At 34.1% G+C, this 12463-nt stretch overlaps 1 protein-coding gene across 10 annotated transcripts in view; it reads left to right on the top strand.

Annotated features, from left to right (window-relative positions):
• The window catches only part of LOC150104251 (uncharacterized), a 1804220-nt gene that overhangs the window by 514395 nt on the left and 1277362 nt on the right, over positions 1 to 12463 (top strand). For all 10 annotated transcript variants that reach the window (XM_090396244.1, XM_090396248.1, XM_090396245.1 and 7 more), the window contains exon 9: positions 8917 to 9015. In XM_090396244.1, the coding sequence (XP_090252370.1) occupies positions 8917 to 9015 (99 nt within the window). The remainder of the gene's footprint in view (positions 1 to 8916; positions 9016 to 12463) is intronic.

Here is a 12463-nt window from a genome sequence, read left to right on the forward strand (position 1 = left end):
CTTGTAGTTCCACATATACCCTTTTCTCACAGTGGTCCTCACACTGCTGGAAACCACCCTGGTAATCACTTCATGGTCACTCTTACCAGCTGGAGGGTGATTTGACACCTAATTTATAATTACATCCTGTGATGAGATGATCAAATCCAAGGCCCTGAATCCTCATGTTCTCTCTGTTACGTACTGTCTCTCAAAAACTCAAGAAACTCATTTTCTTTATTTTCCAGTTGCTATCTCATCATCCCAGTCTATATTACCATAGTTAAAATCACCCATAATAATCACCCTTTTCTTATTTGAATGGGTAATTTGATTATACATTTCATAGTCGCTGCCATCCAGATTACCAGTCTATAACAACATCCAACTAAGTATTTCATTCCATTGAACTCTGTCTCACAGCATATTGCCTCAAAACCACTAGCATTATTTTCTTCTTGCATCTCTACTTTGTATGGACATAATTCTTTCTCTGTCATCAATAGCACCCCCCCCCTCCTTTTTGCTTTCTATCCTCACAAAACATATCATACCCTTCCATCTCTATTCCTGTCTGGAAGTCATCCTCATCCAACTGTAAAAATAATCATAATTTAAAATTCTGAATATTTTTACGTATTGTTTATGCTAGTATGTTTATTAGTTTTAGTTTCATAACATGCATTGTCGGCATTTGCGATGTACCTGTTATTGAAATTGTTTTATCAAAATGAAATGTATTAAAAAATTTATGTATTTACCGGATTTGAATAGTTGTGTTACTTTAAACGATTTCATTGTAGTTTAAAATATTAAGTTTTAAGTTTTATGAAGACATTCTCTTGTCGTTAACGGAGACAACGTGTCAGTCGTTATATTTAGTTTCTCGCTTGCCATTTTCATAGAATGTGCATGCTCGCCGAGAAGTTTGATGTGTGATTGACAGCTGAGAAGAACAGCGTTCGGTATCAGAGTAACTGCTGTAAACAACAGAGTGTTCGGAAAGACATTAGAACACAGGTCGGCAGACATTTAGATTCGGAGGAAATTGAGTTTTTTTATGTGACAGTCGGAGGAAAATTAATAGTATATTCCAAAAAAGGAATCGTGGAACTATGAAGTTTAAAGTGGAATAAGTATTGATAAATAAAAGGGAAATATTGCTATAGGCGTTTTAAAAGGAATATTGGAGGAAATGCTAATTGGAAGATTTATAGTAGGTTCCGAAAAGGGAATCGTAGAACTGTGAATTCTTTTAAAGTGGAAGAGTTAAGACTGTCAATAAACATTAGTGAATAAAAGAAGAAGTTGCTATTTATGTTCTAAAGGAATGTTCGAAAAAATTCTGATTAGAAAGTTTCATATGTATTTAGGATGCCAAATCTATCTGTTATTTCTAATAAAAAGAAGACAGAATTAAGTCAGGAAGAATTAATGTGCGCTACAGAAGTGATGAGAAAGGATCCTATGAAAATGAAGAATAAAGTCATATATCTTCAGAAAAGGGCCTTGACACAGAGAGAAACTGGCTATGAACATTTTGTTATTTTGAAAACAAAGTGTTTAGTCTAGTCTTAAGTGTAAGTTTATTTTTAAAAGGCCTTGGATCCAATTAAATTTGTAGTTATGTAATATTTGTTTGAAGTGTATATATATTGTTTTTGTTATATTAAATGTGTTTATTTTGTATTTTGGTCTTGAGTCAGTGATTTATTTGGATTCTGAAAGCAATAGTAAAAAAGAAGTCATTGCCCCAATCGAAGTGAACCCTTGTGCATATATAGGTACACTCGGAAATAAATTTAAAATAATTGTTTAATAGAGATCATCATCTCAATGGTAGGATTAATATGATAATATCCTCTATATAAAAATATCTAATTATAACAATGGTGCAGTCGACAGGATTGGTTATGACAACTTATTTTTAGAATCCAGAAAGTAAATCTTGTCTCAAGTAAAATGGCTACAGGAGATAGCAATTCTAGTGGTGAAGTTTCTTTAGTTAAAGATGAGGAATTTTTTAGGTTGATTAATCCAACTGTAGTAATACCTTCTTTGTCAGGAGATAGTAGTAAAGCATAGAAACATTTTTTGGATACGTAGAAAAAATTAGAGATTTAGGGAAATGGTCATATTTTCATTTGTTGATTATACTTCTTAATAAATTGTTGGGCAAAGCCAAAACATTCTTAAACACATCTCCTTTACTGAGAGACACTGACAGTTATGCAACATTTAAAAGTCTGCTAATATCAGAATTTTCAAGTGTAAGAGAATTAGGGCCTAACATTTGGAAAATTCATCAGTGCATTCAAAGTAATAGGGAGTTTGTTTCAGAATATTATCACAGACTTTGGTGCATTGCTCATAAATTTAGTGTTTCATCTGAAGAGAAATCATCTTTAGAATGGTTGCTGTTTAATCAATTTAGGCATGGCCTTAGAGATAATTTGAAAGAAACAGCATACAAGAAAAAGGTTAAAAATCTTGAACAGCATTTTGAACTTGTTAAGGAAAAGGAAAAGAGACTTAGAGATATATTTCATTCTGCAAATAATAAACAGGTAAATTATTTTCAGTATATTGAAACTCATTCTCCTAGCATCGTGGCTACAGATAAAGTGAGAGAAGGAAAGTTTCAAAATTTAAAGGGAGTTAAGAAAAAAAAAAACAGTTTAAGGAAATTTCTGTAAATCTAACAGATAATGTTCCATAATCTGAATTCAAGGTACAATTACATGATTTGGGAAAATTAGAGGAACTGAAAACATTTATTAGTGAAGAAATAGAAAGACAACAGAGACCAATAGTAAAAGGACAGGAACTTCTATTTAAGATGATATCTGATTTAACAATATCCAATAATCCTACAGATAATCAATCTTTCTTTTGTGAATCTAATAGTATTGATCAGAATAAAACATCTCAAAGGAGATATGTTCCAAAATGCTTTAGATGTAATAAACCTAGTCATTTTGCTAAAGACTGTTATTTCAGGGAAAAAATCTTGTTTTCAACATAAGAAATCAGAGAATAAAGAAAAATCTGGGAATAATTATTATTCCAATATTATACTGGCAAGGACAGAAATGCCAAACTACTCATTAAACATGGGTAAAGCTAAAGACAGCTCTAACTATGAAAGAGAGTTTGATGTATCATTAACTCCTTATGCTAATGGAGGTAAACCTTTGACAGTTCTACAAGGATTTATTGAAGATGTGCCTTGTGAAATATTACTTGACACAGGTGCACATGTTTCACTCATTTCTTATAGTTTGTTTAATAGAATTCAATCTCTAATTCCAAATGACATTTCAATTTTAAGCTGTTCAATTAAATTAAAGAGTATATTTGAATCAAAAATTTCAGCTGATGAGCAAATCAATGTTTTTATTTCAATTCCTTGTTTTCCATTGAAAGTTTGTCATCCATTAATAATTCTTCCAGCATCATCTAATCCAAATGTACAAGTAATATTTGGAATTGATTTTCTGAACGTCATGGTTTTGCATGTAATTTTGTTGATAATACAGTGTCCTTGTGTGGACTAGAAAGGAGTCATAACAAGGGGCCATCCCTGGAAGTTATGAAAGGAAACTGTGAGAAAGAGGGTGAGGAGTGGGTTGCTTTGCATACATCTCTGCAAGGGGATGTGCTTTACATTAAGGGAAAAATACAAAGGAAAGTGATCAGAGCTTAATTCCCTTTTACCACGAGTTGCCTAGACTTGCACTACGTGCAGGTGCAAACTTGACTTACTTGTCTGTTTGCTCACTTGGGAAATGGGATTAAAAACCAAGTTTATATAAAATTACTTGGTATCTTGAATACATAATATACCCAAGTTAAAAAAACTTTCTACACACACACACACACACACACACACACACACACACATACATATATATATATATATATATATATATATATATATATATATATATATATATATATATATATATATATATATATATATATATATATATATATATATATATATATATGAGAGAGATGATTTCTGCCTTACTTCAATCTTAGTATTGCTTCTTCTTAATCTCGCTCTGACTGATGGGACCTGAATAAAGATTGAAACTGGTCTGGGTGGTGGCTCTTCCCATAATGCATAGCATTATATATACCTGAAAGGATAGTGCTTTGCATTATGGGATGTTAAGGCAATTTATGTGAAGTCATTTGTCTATATATTCAAGTAGCGTAGTCATGAAGATACTTCACATGCAAACTTTGTTTGCTTAGACTTGATAAAGGATTAAATAAGAATATAATTTCTTGGCAACTTTAATTTGTCACTTTTATGCAATGGAACTATTTTCCATTCATTCCACTTCTTTGGGACCAACCCAGAGATTGAGACTCAAATTCAATGATGTGGTCAACAGCACTTCCAGTTCCCTTTCACCTTCTTTTAAAACTCGAGCTGTGTCCTATGCACTTCCTCCAAGCCATGCATAGGATATGCACTGAATGCTATGCTCTTGTGAAGTGTTTACTAAGTAATTAAACTATTTTGTCTGCTTCAATTACCTCTGATACTGGTATTAAAAGAAAATGGCTCCTTCAAGCTAAAGATATCTTCTAATACTGGTATTAAAAAAGTGCAGTTATTCCCTAGGCCCACTGCTACCCTTATGCTGTATACTAACCATCACATTCTGTGTTGTTACTGGTGGTACTAACTTGGGCATTTTTTTGTATATTCTTACACTCGGCTGTCTCACTGATATTATTATTATTAAGAGACCTCGGAGAACTGAAGATAATAAATAGAAGCAACATAAAACCAGTATGTACATGGCAGGCCACCAACATTATGGGTGTTATGGAACAGAGATAACTAATTATGAGCTTGCTGCATGGTTAATGAAATGATGTACTAAGAGGAGATAGATTTGTCTCGAGAGTATCGGAGAGTTTAAATGGTTCAAGAATGTTGTCAGAGCATTTTGTTGGTTTGAGAGTTGGGAGTAACTTATATTATTTAATTGCCATGAAGGAAAGATTATTATTATTAAGAGAAACCTCCAGGGAGTAAGAAGGAAGTCCACATACTACACTCACTAGCCATCATAGTTGTCCTTGAATGCAACATTAATGGTTTCTGCAGTCTACAGTTTCTTGTTCTGTCTTCATAATCAGTATGTAATCATCTAAAGATATTTTCTAATAACTGGTATTAGAAAAGTTCAATAGTTCCCTATACCCACTGCTACCCTTATGCTGTATACTAACCATCACATTCTTGTTACAGGTGGTACTAACTTAGGAATTTTTTGTATATTCTTACACTCAGCTGTCTCACTGATATTATTATTATTATTAAGAGATCTCATAATAATGAGGTCTCTTATTATGTGGTCTCTTAATAAACACAATTATTATGTGGTCTCTTAATAAGCACAATTATTTATAATTATTTATAAACACAAACAAAATTTAATTTTTTCATTTTTTTCCTTGGGGGGTGCTTCAGTGTCGCAGTGCTTATGTACGAGCTGCCATTACTGTCAACCTATTTCTGTATGCAACTTTTCTTAACCAACTTTTCCAAAATCTCCACCACTACTGCTGAGATACTGATTGGTCGATAGTTGCTACTTTGCACTACCATTGTGCAATGTGATTACCGCATTCTTTTCACTCTTGTGAAATCTTCCCTGTTCTGAGACTCAAATTATATAGCCTGGCCAAAGGAATAGTCAGTTCAGCTGAACACTCATGCTGATATCCTCATCATTTCCTATTGCAGAATTCTTATTCAGTTTGTGCAACAGCTCTAGTACTTCCTCCACATACATAGGTTTCCTCATGTGGCTTGATGGCTTTTAGCAAAATGGCTACTCATTATTTGGACAATCACTTTTGCATCAGTCACCTGCATACCATCTGCATACCATCAATCACCTTCATACTGTACTGAATGCATCAGTATAGTTATTCTTTTATTTTCATTCTTTTTTTTTTACTTGCAGTATATTAATAGAATTCTTTGGGACTATCTTTAGCTTGCAGAGCCAGTTTCTTTTAATACTCAAACTTGGAATCCTGTACAACAGTTGTAACTCTCCTGGCCTCCTGCTTATAATTTTCATAATGGACATCATCCTTATGCACACTGTATTTCTTCCACATCATCTTTTTCTTACAAATCTCTTGCTTGATAAGATTACGCATCCATTTGACTCCTATTTATTTTTCGAACTGTCAGGACACATTCTGATATTGCATCATTTAAATAATTTTTAAATGTTTCCCATGCCCTGTCAATATTCTTCCATCCAGCAACCAATACCATTGTGCTGAACTCAGTATACTCCTCCGTTGGTCATAATTTCCTGCTTTGTAGTTTAGCATGTAACCTTTTCTGAATGTAGCATTCATAAAATTAGCAAGGTTGCAAGTGATTACTGCATGATTACTGTCACCAATCGGAGGCAGAACAGTTATGTATTTAACTGGAACACCCTCTGACACACTATAATCAGATCTAACACTCTTTGACCATGAGTTCCTTTTGTCATATGCTGCTCAAGAAAGTTGTCTCACAACAGCTCAAGAAATTAAGTTTCATTCTTCTCATGAGGTTTTACTGCTACCCAGTCAATGATTGGATAATTAAAGGCTTCCATTATGATTACTCTTTTCACACTCATTTTTTTAATTTGATGCATTTCTTCATCACTAGCAACTGATCCACTAGGTGTGTAATAACACCTTGTTATATATTTAATCTGTTTAGACTCCTCCTCACACTGGATGGTTTCAAATTCACTGCCAAATGAAAATTTGTTACTAATATTAAAGTCATAGTCTCAATAGCAGAACCCCCCCCACGTCCTCTCTTATTGTTTCTATCCTTCCAAAAATTCTGCACTCAATACCATTTAATATGTCTTATTCTGATAGCCAGGTCTCACTACTGCCTAAAATCTGAGGTCCTAACATATTGACCAATGCAAAAAATTCCTTCCCTCTGTTTCTGATACTCCTAGCATGTGTGTACAGACAGAATAAGATACATCCTTATTCTTTTGTATATCCTTGTCTGTAGTCTGCATGACATGGACAACTTGCAGATCTCTGTTCTTCTCTAGTGCCTTATATATGCAGCCATCTTTGTGCATGTTTGATGGATTCAAACCAGATAAACAAAGTTGAAATCATTCTCTCTGTGTAATCATTTTCACTATCATGTCCATTACTATCATTAAAACAGTTATGTAATATTGTCTCTCTTATACACATATTCATACCATTCCTCCCATTCTTATAATTCTTATAATTTAGTTTCCCTGACCATCTGTGTTAGGTCTCGCACCGGTTATTAGATTTTCAAGACTCCTGATACCAAATACATTCAAGTGTAAGCATCCCTCTTATTCAAATCCAGTCTTCTTTCAAACTCACTTCAGACAGCCAAAAACTCACATCCATTCATTTTACACAGCCAACACATTAAATCATTTACCATCATATCTCTTCTTCTTAATTCATTTTTATCATATTGAGGTAATATACTTATGATTTTCACTTTTCACTTATCACTCTCACTTATCTCACTTATCACTCTCACTTCATCCAACAATTCTTTCATATTGTCTCTCATACTGAACTTATCGCTAGTTAAGTCGTTAGAACCTATCTTAAATGCTTATCTACAATTATGATCTTGTTTACTTTCTTTTCTGTTTTTCAGTTGTGTGTGCTATGTTTTTAATTTTTGTTCTGGGAAAACTTAGAAATTATAACCTGCTCATCAACAGCTTGTTTTATGATATTCATAAATATATCATAAACGTTACTTACCTGATTTTTATTACTTACTTTGTTGTTTCTTATTTTGCTGCTTGATTTTCTAATGTGTTCATTTTGTGCATCCATTTGCACTTCATGCAACAAACGTTTTATCACACATCGAACAGTATATCCATTGAAATGCTAACCATTTGCCTTGTATAAGTCCTTTTGTCTGTCAACCCTACTCTACAAGATCCAGTAATAGTAAGATCTAATAAGTTAAAGCTAGTAATAGTAAGATCTAATAAGTTAAAGCTAGTAATAGTAAGATCTAATAAGTTAAAGCTAGTAATAGTAAGATCTAATAAGTTAAAGCTAGTCAGATCTAATAAGTTAAAGCTAGTAAGATCTAATAAGTTAAAGCTAGTCAGATCTAATAAGTTAAAGCTAGTAATAGTTAAGATGTTTTATTATTATTATTTCATAATAGATCATACTATATATCAAACTAGATCTTATCTGCTTTCCCTCATGTTACTTATTCTATTAATTTTTGAGAAGACTTGATTCCAATCTGAAAGAGTGGTGTACTTAGGATTTAATCTTGGGGGGGGGGGAGAGATTGAATAGATGATTTGATAATAGACACTACACATTGCATACTACCTGTGACTGAGTATCTGCAGTGATCGCCAATACATGATACCCGTGATCTCCTCTGGCCTGGCTCAGGCCAATGAAATAGTGCTTGGTTCTGCCTGGGCACTACCTCGTTCAGCTTGTGTTCACAGCGGCTGTTGATTCCCAAGAGCTATAGGATATTCCAACCTTATGTGACTGCTAATTCATAAGTAGTGTAGAAATAGATGACACGACAAAACATAAATTTTAAAAAAAAAAATATTTTAATTAGGAAAAAGGTTTTTAGAAAATTTTCTAGTGTTTTTTTTTCCTTTTTCTCCCCCCCCCCCCCACCGGTGCGCGAATGATCTGAAAGGAAATAATTATGGTACATTTCACTATTACAAATTTCCATGCAGATGATACATGTTTTCATCATGAAACATGTATAATTTTTATTACTTTTGTTTTCTTTTTTTTATCTTTGTGATGCATATTATTTGTTGACAAAATACTTCAGAATTATATTATTCTATTTCCTGTCCTGCTGGATAGAATGGATTGGCACCTCTACATATGGCATCTCAGGGAGATCATGTAGATAGCGCACGTATATTGCTATATCATAAAGCCCCTGTTGATGATGTAACTGTGGTATGTATTTTATAGCTTTTTATTATGTATATTTTTATTGATTAATAATAATGTAGTAAAGTCCATACGTAATTTTATGTAAATGTAAATTTTCTGATAAGATAATTTTCTTATATTTGAATAAGTGTATAAGAAATAATAATAATAAGCCATATTATTGTTGTTGTTGCTGCATATAGATTTAATAGAAATGCACTGTGTTACATAACTGAATGTGACATTAAAGTTTATCTCCTTTTTAAGAACACTACTGGCTTGAATATTCATATCATTCAGAATATTACATTTAATAGAAAAATTATGAGGGTGGTCTGAAAAGTTCTTGGCCTAATGATGAAAAATTAATTTATAATTTAAAATTATTTTTATTTTTCAACATAATCTCTCTTAAGACTAATACATTTATTCCAGAGATGCTGCAGCACCGCTATCCTGTCCCTGTAGTGATTCTCAGTAAGATCTGTAAAATACCTCTCTACAGTTGCAATCACCTCTTGATTCGAAGAAAAACGCTGACCAGCGAAGAAGAGTTTTAATTTTGGGAAGAGATTGAAGTCACAGGGAGCCAAATCTGGGGAGCCAAAACAATTCATAATGCAGATCCCTTAATTTTCCCATTGCCAAAACACCTTTGTGGGCAGGTGCATTGATCTGATGAAAGATGATTTTTTTCTTCTGCAAACCAGGTCTTTTCTCACGAAGTTTTTCATCTAGTCTGGTTAAAAGATCGGAATAATATTCCCCAGTTATTGTTTTACCCTTTTCGAGATAATTAATAAACAAAATCCCTTTAGCATCCCAAAACACCGATGCCATTACCTTTCCTGGTAATGGAACCCACTTTGTCTTCTTTGGCGCTGAACAACCGGCTTCTAGCCACTGTTTTGACTGCTGTGTGGATTCTGGCATGTAATGGTGAATCCAAGTCTCATCCATAGTAATAAATAGATGCACAAAATCAGTTTTATTCTTGTTAAAATGCTCCAAGCATTGTTCAGAGATTTTATGCGAGTGCGTTTTTGATCTGCTGTGAGCAAGCGCTCCACCCTTCTTGCGCAAAGCTTTTTCATTTGCAATTCTGCATGCAAAATATATCCTACACATTCTTTTGAAATGCCTGTAGTCTCAGCAATTTCACGCACTTTGACTCGCCGGTCATCCAATACCATATTGTGCACTTGATCAATTTATTTATTTATTTTTTCGTATAGTTTCCTCTCTTTTTTTCCCCCATCCCTATTGGGGCGAGTTTAGCCCCCTCATATGGGATTAAGTATTTATGGCTGTAGATCCGTGTGTGTTCACGGGGCCGGTTTGCCTGCTTGTGGAATGAAAAACGCCAGATAAACTAGCAGAAAAAAAACCCTACTGCATGCATTCAAGACTGGCTAACTTGGCTATGGCTAAGGAAGATTCTCAAATTCCTTACATCTTCGATGGGAATCGAACCTGACACTCCTTCTCCAGTCATATGGTTGCGAAGCGCACAGCCATTAGGCTAACTTGATCAATGATTTCTGGTGTTGTTACACTTTTTGGATCATATGGATCATCTTCAAGGTTGGTATGGCCATGTTTAAACTTGGCAGTCCATTTTTTAAGTATCAAAAATGAAGGAGAAGAGTTCCCATAAACTTTTATGAACTTCGAATCAATTTCTTTTGGTGTTAAACCTTCTTTTACAAAGAATTTTATAACCGCACGATACTCAATTTTATCCATATCAAGGGATACAGACAACACTTTTTCTTCAGACACCTGTATAAAATAAATTACTTGATAGAATGACTTGCATTTTCACATGGATGCTTATGACAGATGTACCAACTTAGAAAAAAAAAATCTTGCTGATAGTTTTGCCATCTATGACAATACTATTGGCACAAAAGCTTTAATGTTAGCCCACTTATGTTATCTAGTCAACCATACAGGATGTGCACATTAATTCTTTATTTTGTCAGTAGGTTTAATGTGCACACCCTGTATTGTTGAGGCATTTCTTTTAATTGCCATGTCTAAATGAAGTGCAGCACCGCTCCTTTTAGTTGACGCACTTCACCCGCGCGCGCGTGCGCACACACACACACACAATAATGTGCAATTGGAATGTGTTAGTGTCAGTGAATGTTGTGGAGAGAGTGAATGCATTTAAGGTATGGTCTAATGAGTAATACCTGTTACAGTGGGACTTTCTGTTACGAGTCTTTTGAATCCACAGAAATATGATGCCGATAATGTTTTTGGAAAAAATGACTGATTAGATGACATAATTGGCATTAAAGTATTTGTACTGGTAAGCACAAAAGCTTTAATATTAGCCCACTTATGTTATCCAGTCAACCATACGGGATGTGCACATTAATTCTCTATTTTGTCAGTAGGTTTAATATGCAAACCCTGTATTGTTGAGGCATTTCTTTTAATTGCCAAGTATTCTGGAAGAAATAGTGACTTACCAATGATTTTAGAATGGCAAGGAGACTGGTTTGTCTCTGTATGATCTATTTACTTCCAACTAATAATAAATCAAATATGAAAAATGCAATAGACAAATAATGACTGCAACACTGGAAACAAAATAGATCCCTCTCAACAACTATTTCATCGAAACACAATATTCCAAGCTAACCAGGATCCATAAGAGAAATAATCCTTTCCATATCCACTTTACAAACATTCACAGCATAAATTCCATTGTGAATGATGTTTATCACCACTTACAAACATCCAAACCAGACCTTCTTCTCTTAACAAAAACCAGAATTGCAGTTTCAACAATAGTTCACTTCCATTGCCCAAATTATACTCTTCACAATTCATCTTGCTACAAAGGTGGTATCTGTGCCTTGGTGCTTCTAACATTGACTGCCAGAGAATGCATAATTTAGAATCCCCTGCTTTTGACCTCCTTTGGCTGAAGGTTCCCTTGTCCCACTTAGTAACATTCATCCACTACATTTACTGGTCTTCAAACTCTGAAAGCTTCATAGATCTCTTCACCTTTCTCTCCATGAAATTCTCTCTTCTACAATCCAGCATCCCAAACAGTGACACCATCATTCTAGGTGACCAGAATGTCCACAACTCCAACTTGCTCTCCTTCCCCGACATTACAGATCAAGCCAGACATCATGCATAAGTTTTTGCTGTAAGCAACAATCTAATGAAGATTATGCAGCTACCTACCCGAATTCCAAAAAATCCACTTCACTTCACTTTTCCCAATACCCTTCATCTGTTTTTAACTAGTTTTCCTTCTATACATACTGTAGAGGATAACTTTTCTTGCATTAACTTGGACCACAATCTTGTGCAAGTTTCCAGTCTAACAGAACACTCCTCCTTTGACCACACTCAACTTCATGTTCTCTGACATAAGATGATCTCTCATAAACACTACTTTTCTTTCCCACGGCAATGACTATTGTTTCTGCTCTTCTGACCCAGA

Source organism: Typopeltis vanoorti, chromosome 8, assembly GCF_054136105.1.
Source record: "Typopeltis vanoorti isolate ZY-2024b chromosome 8, IOZ_Tvanoo_1.0, whole genome shotgun sequence".
NCBI lineage: Eukaryota > Metazoa > Arthropoda > Arachnida > Uropygi > Thelyphonidae > Typopeltis > Typopeltis vanoorti.